Raw genomic sequence first — 15551 nt, 5'->3', positions numbered from 1 at the left:
AGGACAGAATTCATGGTATGGCATATTCTTCCCATATTGGTCTTAAATAGGCTTTGCAGGAGGGAAGTATTTTGAGAAATGCAATTCTCCACATTTTAACTTTGAGAGTTATGAGGAGGAATGTGTTCTGTATACATCAGACCATCTGAAACCATTACTTTAGGACAGAGTAGCTCAGAATAGAGCTACCTGTCCTGCCTTCTGGAAAAGGGCAAAATACAAGCATCAGGCAACAGAATATGAGCCAAAGCAAATTAAATAAATAGATGTTCCAAATCATTGCTTTTACAAACAAACAAACAACTTATTATCCACAGCATGTGAAGCCTTGACTTCAGGTGGCACAATGTTTCTGGGATACTCCAGAACAAAATAGGGGTCATGTCCCCAATTATTCACTCTGGCTATTCCCAATCTGGCAGAAATAATATAGATGGGAATCTATAACAAGGTGAATTTCATTAGATTCTGTCATCTCATGTAACAATTCAATTGAGCAGCACTGAGAAGTGTCAGGATGAAATACTGCAATGCTTTCTGTGGCATTCTCCAGGAATCTCTATAATTTTGAAAGTGCAGATCATCATCATTTTATACGTTCCAAGCTGATATATTTCCACAGACGTATTTAACCTCTTTCCTGAAATTTCTGCCTCCCAAAAGGACCACTGTTGGGGATGTTTGTCTTCTGATTATTGAGGTATTCTGCTTAAACTTATTTTTGACTTAAAAGACTTAATTTACCTGAAGGTTTGTATGTAGTTTGTAATAAATCAAATGTAAGTACAGGGGAATGGTTCTGCCCTTCAGGAAAGAAGAGATTTGCACATTTCAACATGATTGTCCACACTTCTTCTGTGACCTCTATGCACAGACCTCTAGTTGCATATGTATTAATTCTTTTCTGATTCTTAGGCTGCTCTTTGATAAGTTGATTCACAGTTCAACTGTAAAAGAGCATGTTCAGAGTTAAGCATGAAAATTAAGTATTATTTTGTAAAGCAGGAAGTTGTAGGCCACAGCAACAAAGAAGGCAAAGTCAAGAGATGATGCCGTTCATCATATGTTGCTTCTGTGCTGAAACTGTGCCTTTGAGATCAACAGCTCCCTTAGATAATAAGAATATATCTTTACCTTGGGTAGAATATATCATTTCCTAGTATGGCCAGAATTATGGTGGGTGACAAGTTGAGGTAACAAAGCCACTACTATACTTTTGCTCTTATGCTTGTTCAGTTCCATTCTAGAAACAGAACCCATCCACACATGTTAAGAAAAGGAGGGAAGGATTGCATTTATTAAACAGGGTAGTGTCCAATGACCAAGCCAATTTAATTTCTGTAATGCCTCCAAAAGTGTAAATATGTTAGCCAGTGTTCCCCTATGTATCACTATTTACGTAGGGGATCAATCAGCATCTGGATGCAAAGTACCTTTGCAAAAACAAATTGTTTATATATTATGGACACTTCCTTACAACTGATTTGCATGCCAGTATGTCGGATGGTGCTGTGGGTTAAACCACAGAGCCTAGGGCTTGCTGATCAGAAGGTCGGCGGTTCGAATCCCCGCAACGGGGTGAGCTCCCGTTGTTCGGTCCCAGCTCCTGCCCACCTAGCAGTTCGAAAGCACACCTGTGCAAGTAAATAAATAGGTACCATTCCAGCGGGAAGGTAAACGGTGTTTCCGTGTGCTGCTCTGGTTCGCCAGAAGTGGCTTAGTCATGCTGGCCACATGATCCGGAAGCTGTACACCGGCTCTCTCAGCCAATAAAGCGAGATGAGCACCGCAACCCCAGAGTCGGCCATGACTGGACCTAATGGTCAGGGGTCCCCTTTACCTTTACCTTTTTATGTCAGCCACAGAAGTATGTGGGGTACAGCCATGGATCCATTACTGCTGCTTGCCTGGCTGGTGTGGGGGTGGTGGTAAGGTCAGGGCCATGTAAGTGCCCCAGTGAGACCAATCAGGTACTCCCACAGGTGCACCCACATGCCCTGACCCTGCTGTTGCACTGCCCCAGTCTTGTCCAGGTAAGCAGCAATGACTCTGGAGTCAGGAAGGCTGCTCCACCCCAACATACATGCTGCTACAGGTCAGCCATCTGCAAGGCAAGCGTAGACTGCTAACCTCTATGGTGGTCGATGCTAGATTGAACATACTAGCTCTAACAACAACAAACCCAGTAGCTTAGCTCCAATACCACATTCTAACATGTTCCAATTTTATGATGTACTTTCTGTTTTGCTTCTGAGTCAGGTCTCTAGAGAAGTTTGTGTTTTGAGGCACACTAAATTTGAATGGGAATATTTTATGCCTGAAGCATTTTTCACTCCCTGCCTGTATATATATTTGCATGACAGAGCACAGGTGCCCTGGGGGCACAATTGAGTTACAGACTTATGTTTATTTAAGACACACGCACATACACACACACCCCACATTAAAAAAACGCCCATTTAAAGAGATTTTCCAAGGAATACCCTGAAGCTAAGCAGAGGTGGATCTCGTGGCCATATTCTAGGAGACCACTGGAAGCCCCATGTAAGAACAGGGGAGAAGTACAATAAATAAGTTACTATATGGATCGTACTTAAAACAAATGTTAAACTTTAAAATATAACAACCTTAAAAATTGTGGGAGGCATTCATCATCGTGCTAAAGTGATTGTTCTGTCAGGGCAAGCATTTCAACTTACTGGATGGAACAATCTCCATTCTCCTCCCACTGTGTGCTGTTCTGGAGGTTCTCTCACACAACATTCCCCCTGAACCAATTTTGGGATGTGTGTGGAAAGAAGAGTGGAAAGCCCATTTGTACAAATGGAAGTCCTTGTGCAGGGCTTCCACTGATGGGGCTCATTGGCTGAATCCTACCCCAAAACTAAGGATTTGCCCCTTCTTTGTACTTACATTGATTCAAACAAATGCAGATATTGCTCATCTCCACGGCCTCCTTCCACTTCATGGTCCAATTTTAAAATGATTTCGTTTTCAAACTGTTCAGGGAAAGGAGGTAAAACCTTTAACCACTGTGCACATAAAGGAAAATATGTCACCCACACCAACCATTTAAATATTTAAGAACATTGACGGTTACCAACAGCTTGGTGATTATAGAAATTAAGACAACATTACAGACTGAAAACAATATTCCCCCCCCCATAAAGATGACTGTCCCTATTAAAGTATTATTGAGAAGTCAGGTTTTGATATTATTGCTGGGAATAAAGCAACAACACATGCAATAAGTTCCCTTAATTGGGGGTGGGGGAGAGGCATAGATAGAAAGGCAACCTGTCTGTGCCACTCCCTGATTCCTTCCCTTTCAAGTAACTTTCCTTCCTTCCTGCTTCATCTCCAAGTTAGTCAGTCCAAGCATGAACTAGCATCTACTAGTGTTAAGTTCTGGCTCCATCTGGGCCACATATAAAACCTAGACTTAGAATGGCTTTGTTTGCCATGAATAAACCTTACGTTTTATTTACCTTTTAAAGTATCAGCCTTACCAGACTATTTTTTTCTGCACAATTATAATAACTACTTGTTTAATAAGGGTGAAAAATACAGTGATTTACTATGAGGAAAAAAATGTGGCTAATTCTGAGTTACTCTGAAAATAAAGAACTGAGACAAATTTTGAAGGTAGTAAGACTGAATGATGTGTGGAGAAAAAGGTTTTGCCTTAGACTGCTGAAGCTCTAAATAGTAATATCCAGGTAAGTCTTATCTGAGAAAATTTGACTTTGGTGATGAGCCATTGCTTTTATAGTTTGGGTTCTTAAGGCCTGTAACTTTATTTTTAGGTCACTGCTGGGTAATGGCTATTATACATATGCATTGAAGAATCCTATCTGAACAGAAATTGAATTGCTCCTGGGGTTTTTTACAGTGATAGTGTGTGCACATGCATGTGTACATGCACATGCACCCATCCACTTTCTTTATAAGGTGATTTATACCCTTCAGCCTTGATTCCTCAGAGAACTTAGTTTTGACCAGTAGGCTAGGCTTTCTGGAGGTGACAGAGTTGGAGACCAACAACCACCTGGGAACTCGTGGTTGAAAAACTGATTTACAAGTCTAGTCTATCAAGTTACCTTGCATTATTGGTTACCTTGGAAGCAAATGGTTAAAAAGGAAATGGAATGAACTGTTTACTGCTGAAGATTTGCCCTTTCTTGTCAGTGCCATTTGAGGTGACAACGAACCCATACAAGCTGGTTGTGAAGCTATTTTGGTTCAGGCTTTATCCCCCCCCCCCCAGCTGCATGTGAAATCTCACCAGTGCTTGAGTGTTCAAAGTTTGAGCATCACAGATTGGCAAAGAATCATTTTATTCTATGTTTGAAAAATATGCAGATAATAAATACAAGTTGCATGGAATCACATTTCCCTCCCTCCCAAGTAAAGTACTTAGGTCCAAATAGAAGGAAGAAACGCCATGTACACAGAGGTCTGTCCCCCACCTGATATCTGCCATGGACCTAGTATTACTTCACACTTCAAAAAAAATAACAAAAACCAACCTAAGGGAACCTTGAGAACTTGGCGGGGTGACCTGTGCATACACAAAATAGAAAGTGAGCAATTAAGCGGAATGGATAAATGATAATGTGAAAGACGTAAGACAAACATGGGCACAAGTATTTCTAAATAGTAATGGTTAGTTATGTTGCTAGGAACTAATATTTTTGAAAAGGGACTAGTGCTTAAAAGGGGGAGGGGGAATCCAATAGACATTGTGGGCCAGATTCAGCTAGCTGGTTTCAGTAGCAGAAGCCTGCACAAGGACTTCAGCTAGTGCAGTGGAGCTTTCCCCTCTCCTCCCCTCATGCTCCCCTCAAATTGGCTCAGGGTGGTGGAAGAAACCCTAGAACTGTGTGTGGAGAAGAGGGGATATCATTCTGTCAGACAAGCAGAAATGTTCACAATGATGAAATGTTTGTGGCAGCTTGATGTTGAATTCCTCCAAAATGATAAAAGGGGCTGGAGCAACTCCCCTATGAGTAAAGGTTAAAACACTGGGAACTTTTTAGTTCAAGAAAAAAGAGGGATGGGGGGGAGGGGCAGGACAAGATAGAGGTGCAGGAGAAAGTGGATAGAGAGAACACCAGGATAAAAATGAATATTGGGAGGTTCAGGGCAGATATAATGAAATACTTCTTCAAGAAGCAAATAGTTAAACTGTGGGATTCAGTGTTGAAGGATGTAGCATGGCCACCAAATTGACTTTAAAGGGAGTTTAGAAAAATTCATTGAGGATAAAGCTACCAATGGCTACGAATCGTGATGGCTGTGTACTACCTAAAGTATCAGAGGTGGTATGTCTCTGAATAAAAGTTGCTGGGGAGCACAAGTGTGGAGCATGCTGTTGCACCCAAATTCTGCTCAGGGGTTTCCCATGGGCATCCGGTTCACTATTGTGAGAAGAGGATGCTGGACTGGGCCCATCATCTGTTCTTATGGCAGAGGTGGGGCCAGCATAATTAAAGATGATGAAGCTGCAGGCTTTGCACCTGCCATCCGCAGGCCCAGTCAGCACCTGTTCTCTCTCTCACACACACATCCCTGCCAGCTGTCACTCTGGACGGGTAAGCAGGCTGCTGGCTACAGAGGTCAGTGACTGTGTAAGAACAGCAGGCTGTCCCATGGTGCTGAGCCTGACTGTAGCACCAGTGAACCCTCCCTGTTCCGATATACCATGTTCTGATGTGGGCCCTGGTTCTATTAACACAGTACACATCCAGTACAATTAGTATTTATTGCTGAATGGCATCTTTGTTTCCTTGGTAACCTTGGAGAAACACAATCTAGGGACTGAAAAAAACCCATTTAAGTAACAGTCAACAGCAGCAAAAAGGCATCCTTCATGCAGATCTCTTCACCAGTACAAATATAGAATATTTGTCTACTTCAGTATTCCAAATAACTAAATACGTTGTGCATTTTTGGAACAGAAATCACTTGCAAGGTTATTTAACAAGATGGCAATTTTTATAACCACATACTCAAGAAAAGTCCCTGAGGAACCAGTAGCATAAAGGTTGTAACTCGGAAATATATTTGAAAAGCCCCCCTAGAAATATTTTCACAAAACTAGAGAGCAATACTTTATAGAATCAAGGCTTTAGTCATGCAATCAGCACAAATGTCTTCTAAAGTTTTATGCTGACCAGCAGGCCCCTTTTTGGCAGGAATCTTCTTTTGCAGCTTGGCTTGAGTTCAAGCCAGGCTGCAAAACAAGAAAAGAAAGAATTGGCTGTGAGCTTCCTGTTCTTTCCTTTGAAGGTGGGTCAGCTGGTGTCATGGGTGATGCCAGGCGACTGACGGGTGGGCGGCACTGCTTGCCTGTCAAAGTGGCCCATGGGCATAGCTGTCAACCTTCCCTTTTTGCGGGAAATTCCCTTATTCCAGCGCTGCTTCCCGCTGCTATCCCAGATTGTTAGATATCCCGTAGACTGTCCCCGGGACAGGTGAGGCTGCTGATCCCTTATTTTCAAATCTGAAAGTTGACAGCTATGCCCATGAGGGTGGGAGGAACTGAGGACCCCACCTACAGGCTGGACCCTGTTCTCCATCCCCGTTTTATGTAAATTTTGCAGTGTGCTAATTCATAACAAAAATGTTGAAGATCAGAGTTTGACCTGTGATATGCAACCTGCTGAAAAAGGCAAAACTCCAATGGCCGAAGAGTGTAAGGCAAAGCCATGTGTGCTTCTTTAAAGAAAATAAATGCACCACCTATCCCTTGCCACTCATTGTTACTCTTATAGCTGCCTTTGGCACAGGTGGTATAGTATGATTTGTTACCACACCAATACGTATGTTAGCAAAAACATTTCCATCTTCTGCTATTTCAGGAGTCAATATCTGTCCCAACATTTGGTACCTGGATTAGATTTTAACTCGTGTTATGTTTGTGCTGTTGTTTTAAACTGTTTTTATGTATATAATTAGGGTGCTTTTTTCTGAATGCTTTTAAATGCTAGCATTTAAATTCTTTTTCATATTTGCAAGTATTTTATATGCATTTTTATTATACTGTGATTTGCTGCCATGTGGGGAGAAATGTATAAAACAACAACAACAACAACAATGCTGCAAATAGATATTATGGCAAAGATATCATTAACCCCATCAGTGCACCCCAGTCTCTCCCTATTTTTAGTGTGATTGGATTATAATATCTATTATATACCAGCAGACACCCTACCCCACAGAGCTGTGTTTTACCCTTTTCTGCTTTAGAGATTTTGGTTACAACTGAACTGGCTCTTGGTCACTTTCCACTTAGTCTTAATGCTTGCACTAGCGGTATCTTTCCTTCATTTCCCATAATTCTCTTTGTCTTTCATTTTTGTATGCACAATTCTTCCATCAACCACCTGTGTTTCTTGTGACAGCAACCTTGGCCATACAGGACATCAGCAACACTCACGCCTACTTCGGCCCATTTCCACAAAGTTATCATACTTGACCACTGTAAACCACAAGTCAAACATTTAATACTTCTGGCTATTGCTTAAAGCTGCTTTACAAGTACATGCAAATTTCTGATATTCCTCTGTCCCTTTGTCCTCTCCCTTCATCTTTGTCCTATGCTACCTAGATTGTGCTGTAACTAGACAGGAAACATGTCACTTCTATGCTCCGCTCTGCTCTTCAGATATGCTCAGTGTGATTAATTATCCCACTGAGTCTTTCGTCAACACTGTCTACACTAGAAAACACATCTTTTTCTTTGACCTTCCTTTCTATGTGAGGCTAGCTGGATTTGATTACTGATGACTGAGCCTTCAAAATGCTGCTGCTTAAATGTCTCTGAAAACTAAAATTCAATTCAGACATATCTTGCACAACAATGGTAGAGTGCAATGTCCTAATTTAACCATAGAGAGAGTGCTTGCTTTGCCATTTTCACTTCACAGGACACAAAAACAACCTTTTCCAAATCTGCTGGTCCAACAGTGGCCATATATCTATGCATCTCTTTCTCATCTTATTTGTAATTCTCCCTCTCATCCTTTTTTCTGGCTATAGAAAGACACAGTGCTCAGTGGCAGCACCTACATGTCATAGTAAACCATAGTTAATAGTTTACTGAGAATAAGTGGATGCCTCCTGATCCACTTCTCCCCTACTGCAAGTAATAAAACATCATCCCTGGATTAGTATTACATCCAAGCCAAGGGTAGTGGTTTGTTTTGCTGAACCAAACCACAATTGGTAAACCAAAAACAAACCTGATGCACACTGGATCTAAGTGTGATGGAAGTGTTTAAACATACATTTGGTGTATTCTGAAACATTTGTCATCATGGCAGAGAATGTTTATTTAAACCACTTAATCTATGTTCCATCACATTTAAAATGCCCATCTCCCTTTATCCATTAGGTCTAGAAGACCCATCCCTTTTATCACCCCCTCAAAACACTTAATGTTTATGGTGCCCATAATATTCTAGGTGGCTCCTTATGTAGTTTCTCCCTGATGCTACAAGCTTCTATTTGATCTATAAAGTCTCACATCCAAATACAAATCTAACCTCTACTTTTGGATGAAAATCCAAAATAGGCCAGGAGGAACTAAAAGTAGAAGGAAGGAGGTGGGGAAGGAAAGGAAATAGGTACTAAAAAAAGAGCAATCCTCCTCATTCATCTCTTATACATAACAGGTAACAGATATCCTTTCTCTCTCATTCACATGGGTATTAAGTCTAACTTTGATCAACACCAGCCACCCACTCTCTTTGGCGATAACCATTTCATAGACACAGCTTTCCACCCAGTTGATTTGGCTTGTGTCCTCCTTCCCCCGTCCCCCATTTCTGTAGTTTCTTCCTTTATTTTATTTATTTATTTAAATTAAATTATATGCCACCCTTCATTTGAAGATCACAGGGCAGTTTACAACATAAAAACACAAATACATAACATAACAGCAAAACAACCAGCTATACACCCCATTTCCTCTCTTTCCTTGACTCTGAGGCCCATGTCAGACAGTTCCCATGACATCTAAATAGCATTTTGATAATCTTGGCCTGTTGTTCCTTTGCTGGAGTGGCAGCTAAAGAGGAGGCAGCCAAAGGAAAATGCTTATCTACTGCCAGAGGGTACCAGCACATTGCCAGGCATTCAGGAAATAAAGGCCAAAGAAGATCTGTTCCTATAGACACAGTCCAGCCTGTGTCACCGAATCTTGGCAGCAGTCTGTCTGCCATTTGCAACGCATTCTGCTCATTTCCCCAGGCCCTGCGCTTCTTCTCTTTAGGTGACTATAGAAACAGTGCATGTGGATGATGGCTGTTAACTACCGTATTTTTCGTCCTATAGGGCGCACCAGCCTATAGGACGCACCTCGGTTTTTTTGGGGGGGGGAATGAAAAAAAAAATTATTCATCCCCCCACCGCGGCTGCCGCCCCAAGCCTTGTGCACACCTGCCCGAAGCACGGGGCACCCTCCGGAGGGCTCCCCGTGCTTCGGGTGACAGGCTGCCGCCCCAAGCCTCGTGCGCTCGGCGGGACCTCCTGCCGGGCGCGCAAGGCTTGCGGACACTCGCCGGGGCTGCAGGCTGCTGCCCGCAAGCTTTGTGAGCCCACGGGAACTCCCACCGGGCTTGCAAGACTTGCGGATAGCTCCCTGAAGCCTGGAGAGCGAGAGGGGTCGGTACGCACCATGCCTCTCGCTCTCCAGGCTTCAGCGAAAGCCTGCATTCGCCCCATTGGACGCACACACATTTCCCCTTTATTTTTGGAGGGGGAAAAGTGCGTCCTATGGGGCGAAAAATACGGTATGTTGTTCCACTCCTCATTCCCTGCACATTTGGTTTAAGAGGAGGCAGGGAGTCTCCAGTTCATCCAAGAGGGGTTACCAGATCTCTTCCTCACTGGCTTCTCTGTGTATTTTAGAAACACTATCTCTTCCACGGTTTCTCTTATTGTTTGTTCTGATCCATATATGGAGGTTAACGCAGGCACAGAAAGTATAAAATTTAAATTGATGCGCTTTTGTTGCAACAGTGAGAAAACTGCAAGAACTAGGTGCACCACCTCATTGGAAAAATGTGATTCCTTTCTCCCGCAGAGACTATTGCACGGAATGCAAGAAAATGAAATTAAACCGAGCACCCTCACAATACGAGGCTGTGAAGCATTGTACTGCAGAAAGGCATCCAAGACAGCAAGATGAAGATATCCACCTCCTACGCACAGGGAGGAAAGTGGAAAAGGGAGTTTAAGCCTCTCTCTCTAGATTATCAGTGAAAGCATACAGTACATTAAATGAACCACAGTAAGAGGTAGAAGTAATGTAGGAACATAGGAAGCTGCCTTGTACATAATCAGATTAAGGTTTTGGTAGTGTTGGTGCTGCCTGGCAGTAGCTGTTCAGGGTTATAGGCAGGGGATATTCCCAGCCCTATCTGGATTGAACCACTGAGCTCCCACTGAGCTGTGGCTTGTCCCCTGAGCAACATAGAACTATCTCAACAGTACTAAGTTCTTAAAGGGGAGGGGGGTATACACTGAAAACATCTGTTAAGAACATAAGAATCCTGTTGGATCAATCAATCAATCTTTGTGGTCAAAGACCAGACATATCCTGTTGGATCAGGCCAAAGTTCTGTCTAGCCCAGCCTCCTGTTCTCCCAGTAGCCAAACAGAGGCCTATGGGAAGATCACAAGCAGAACCTGAATGCAGAAGTGCTCTCCGTACTGATACAAGAATGTAAGAACGTAAGAAGTGGCTGCTAGATGAGGACAAAGGCCCATCTTGCTCAGTATCCTGTTCTCACAGTAGCCACTCAAATGTTCAGGGGAAGCCCAAAAGTACTCTCCCCATTTGTGATTCCAAGCAACTGGTATTCAGCCTCCAACAGTGGAGGGAAAACATATCCATCACAGCTAGGAGCCATTCATAGCTTTATCCTCCAGAAATTTATCTAACCTTGTTTCAAAGCCATCTAATAGAGGGCATCACTACATCTTGTGAGAATGAATTCCACAGTTACCTATGTGCAGTGTGAAGAAGTGCTTTCGTCTTTCCTGTACTACCTTTCATATAAAGGTAAAGGGACCCCTGACCATTAGGTCCAGTCGTCACCGACTCTGGGGTTGTGGCGCTCATCTCACTTTACTGGCCAAGGGAGCCGGTGTACAGCTTCCGAGTCATGTGGCCAGCATGACTAAGCCGCTTCTGGCGAACCAGAGCAGCACACGGAAATGCTGTTTACCTTCCCGCCGGAGAAGTACCTATTTATCTACTTGCACTTTGACGTGCTTTCAAACTGCTAGGTTGGCAGGAACCTTTCATATAATATCATATAAAATGATTCTGGAGTTAAATCACTATTCTCATTATTACTGTTGTTCAGCCTGTGATTAGGCAGCCAAACGGCATCATCCATGCACAAGAGGGAGGTATTAGCAGGAACACCAAGGTTTGCAAGATGGGGACTGAAAAAGAGGAATGGCCATGGAGCATTGACTCTTTTGGGGGGGGGGCGGGAACCAGGTGGAAGGGAAGGCTGAAAGAATAATTGCATTTGGTAAGTGAAAGTGTTGCTCATCTGCAATAGACTGTTAAAGTGTTATTAATTGTTCTCTGTCATTCAACATATATGTTGTTATGGTGCTAAGAAGCTGTTTTATTTTAATGTTTGGCAACTGAAAGTGTTGTTTGGCTGCAGTAGGTGTTAAATTGTATTCTCACCTCTATGCTATTATTATCTTTAGATTGTTTTCTTTCACTGCTACTTTTGCATTTATTTTTAGTGAAATGTACAGGGTGTTGTTGTTGGTTTTTTTACCAGACTTGTCATACTGTCTGGTATGCTGGAGGAGGGCGCTGAACAGAAACTGTTGATGCTGCAACATTTTATTGCAAGGGCTCACTTGTTTGATGCGATTTTGTATCTGTCCTAAGACTGTCCTTCTCATCCTGATAACCCAAGGCACCATGACAGATCAAAGCAGAGGGAACGCACACTGTCATCAGCAGAATGATCACAATGAGTGGATTCTTTGCCCACCTAGCGGAGATGGCTGTGTCACATTGCCATGTAATCTTGCCAATTGGTTAAGATTTGCCTCAGGGATCCTCTGTGAGTGCTCACCATTAAGATCAGCTAGGTTGGCAAGCAGCAGAAATAGGGCCCCCAAAATATGGAACTCCCTAGCTATTGACTTCCATCTTGTCTTGTACAGCTGTTTAGGTGAAAACTGAAGACTTTCCTCTTCAATACTGTGTTTAGCATAATTAGTTTAGGCGTTACCGAGTAGCTTCTTAACGTATATCATAGTCTTCCCAGTATGGCTATTATATCTTTAGATCTTGCCTTGCTCCTGTTTGTGTGTCACCTTGTGGGAGCACAGCACAGCCCTCAGAAGCAACTAAAAGGAATACTTTAAATAAATCATATCCTCCTTCCACCTTGCATGATGCCTGGGAACTGAGCCTGATCCATCAGGGTGGTAATGCTGGTGGCAATTCTGACGCACTCCTTGCCTTGCAGGATTAACTTTCCCTCTAACTTCCAAAAGGTTCAGCAGAAACAGGATGAGTTTATGTGCTTGTACTGCCTCAAGGCTGACAGAAGTGATGGGAGCCAGGGGATTAAAGCTAAAGAGCGTAGGCTACTGGGGGAAGATGTGAACATTTTTCTTTCCTTGAGCCAAAAGTATCTATAAAAGGCTTTGAAAAACACAAGGGTAAGGCAAGTGCCTCTTACAGAACACCTTCTGGTTGCTTACTGTCTAAGAACATGCACCTTCCTTTTCAAGCAGACACCTCTATTATGCCTTCCAACATTATATTACAACCTTGAGAGGTGGATTTTCAAGAGACCACCTGTGTCTTTGAAAAGAACACGGGAATTAGAGCTCACAGTGAATACACAACCTATCAATGAATGCTCAAAGTCAGTACTATTTTTGCTGCCGTCTAATAACTGCCAGGCAAGAAAAGTAATTTAAAAACCTGCTCACAGCTGGTTAAAATATGTGATGGAAATGTTGAGTGAAGGATTTAAACAGGGATCTGCAACATGAATACATGTTGCTTACCAGGATCAAAATAGTATTATGCTTAGGAATTAATCTTTGCTAAGCCAAAGACAAATCTTCTTTTTTAACAATAATCTTAACCAGATATTTATTTCAGTGATGTTTTCATTTATGTTGCATATTATCATTTCATCCCTACAAATAGTTTCGAATACAAACCATTTTATTTTGGGGGCAGATGTTTCATCAGCTCAGCACATAAAACCATTGGCTGCTCATTCAGAAAACTATTCTTCCAAATGGAATATTAGGACAAAATTCCATTTAACTCTGTGTGTGGACCTTTGAGCTAGTAACTACAACTGTCTACGCCTTTGGATTTAATGGAAGGAATCTTAGAGTAGTATTTACCTATGCTTTACTCGGAGTAGACCTATTGAAATGAATGAACATGACTGAGTTAGGCATATTAATTTACTCTGGTCTACTGCTCTGAGTAAAACATATTTGAATACCACCCAGAATTCCTTATGCGTGTGTTATTAATTTCTCTCAGTATCTATTAAAATTGTATGTGAGCAAGAGAGAGAGAAAACACAAAAGGACTTTTTTTCATAAGGGATTGAATGGATAGGATTTTTCATTTTCAAAAAACATAATGAGAAGTAAAATATTTAACATCTCTAAAAGCATGATTTACCTCAAAAATGCCCTCTAAAGGGTTGCTTCCTGGGACTTTATATAATAAACTTTCCCCCTCTTGTATATTAAGGGGCATATTTTGGAAATTGAATAATAAAATTGTATAGTTATAGAGTTTGAAGGTGCTCTGAGGATCATCTAGTCCAGGGGTAGGCAACCTAAGGCCCGGGGGCTGGATCCGGCTCAATCGCCTTCTTAATCTGGTCCACGGACGGTCCAGGACTCAGCATGCTTTTACATGAGTAGAATGTGTCCTTTTATTTAAAATGCATCTCTGGGTTATTTGTGGGGCAAAAGAATTTGTTCATTATTATTTTTTCAAAATATAGTCCGGCCCACCACATGGTCTGAGGGACGGTGGACCGGCCCACGGCTGAGAAAGGTTGCTGACCCCTGATCTAGTCCAACCCCTTGCAGTGCAGGATCTGGCCTGTGTGACTCGAACCTGCAACCTTAGCATTATAAGCACCACACTCTAACCAACTCAGCTGCAAGTTAACAATAAGTTTCTGGCTTTTTTTCTTGAAAGAAACATTATCTACAAATGTCTTTGAGTATTGCAGCAGACTGTAGCACTGTCATGCAGTAAAACATTATCCAGCCTGCTGTGTCAAATGGCAGGCTACACAGTGCACCTTACAAACTGATCTCCTTACGAGAGAGCACACCCAGTTTCTCATTGCAAACAATGAAATAAAGTGCTTCCCTGTGTAGGAATCTACCAACAAGGGCACGCTCCAACCTGACATTTCCCCCATTTCCCTTTTCTTTGTTCCTTTCGATTCTTGCACACAGGCTGGCAATGCTCATACTGCAAACAATGAAAGAGCAGCACGGAAAGAACCAGACAAGTGAAAGAAAAGAAATTAAATGGATTAATTATATAAGGCAGCGATGGGAACCTGTGACTCTCCAGATGTTTCTGGCCTACAACTGCCATTGTCTCTGACAGTTGCGTGTGCTGGCTGGGGCTGATGCTAGTCACACAGAATCACAGAATTGTAAACTGGAAGGGACCAGAGGGTCATCTAGTCCAAACCCCTGCAATGCACGAATGCCCACAGCTATCCCTAGGTGGGCTTGAATCGCCAGCCTTCCAGTTAACAGCCAGACACGCTGACCCACTGGGCCACTTGAGAGTCCCGAGTCCAACAAACTATAGAGGGCCACAGGTTCCTCTTCCTAGTTGGTCAATTTCATCCAGTACTGTGTGTCCTTGGATGGTTTCAGAAAAGGATTAGACAAATCCGTGGAGGATAAGGCTATCAGGGTTGCTAACCCTGATGGCCATGTTCTACTTCCACTGTCAGAGGCAGTACACTTCTGAATACCAGTTGCTGGGAATCACAAGTGGGGAGAGTGCTGATGTGCTCAGGTCCTTGTGGGCAGGCTTCCCACAGGCATCTGGTTAGCTGCTGTGAGAACAGGATGCTGGAGTAGGTGGTGTGGCGATCACACAGGGTCCCCGGACGTTTCACCATCTATTGATCCCTGTGCCACCACTTTATTTCTCGCTGCCACCACCCAGGCCCTACCTGGTAAAATGCTGAGTCCAGTCAGGGTTAAATTGGAACATAAACTTCTGTTTATATAAATAAACTTGCAGTTTAACAAGTGTGTGGTTTCATAAACAGTCTCAATCAATTACAATCATGGGGTGCCTATCCAGACCTATAACTTCCGCTACCTGCTCTCACTCACTAAACCACCTCTCAGATATCTACTTGTCTTCCTAGCTCCTAACTGTTCCTGACTCAGCTTATTTCACTACATTAACTCAACCAACCCACAGACTCTATCCCAATTCACTCCCACTCCAACCAACCACCCAACTCCCAACA

General features: G+C 42.7%; 1 protein-coding gene across 5 annotated transcripts in view; it reads right to left on the bottom strand.

Moving 5' to 3' along the window:
* The window catches only part of DOCK2 (dedicator of cytokinesis 2), a 266689-nt gene that overhangs the window by 39553 nt on the left and 211585 nt on the right, over positions 1-15551 (bottom strand). For all 5 annotated transcript variants that reach the window (XM_083481684.1, XM_083481685.1, XM_083481687.1 and 2 more), the window contains one exon: positions 2914-2999. In XM_083481684.1, the coding sequence (XP_083337810.1) occupies positions 2914-2999 (86 nt within the window). The remainder of the gene's footprint in view (positions 1-2913; positions 3000-15551) is intronic.

Source organism: Podarcis liolepis, assembly GCF_965112155.1.
Source record: "Podarcis liolepis genome assembly, chromosome: 2".
Taxonomy (NCBI): domain Eukaryota; kingdom Metazoa; phylum Chordata; class Lepidosauria; order Squamata; family Lacertidae; genus Podarcis; species Podarcis liolepis.
This window is presented reverse-complemented; position numbering and strand designations above follow the sequence as displayed.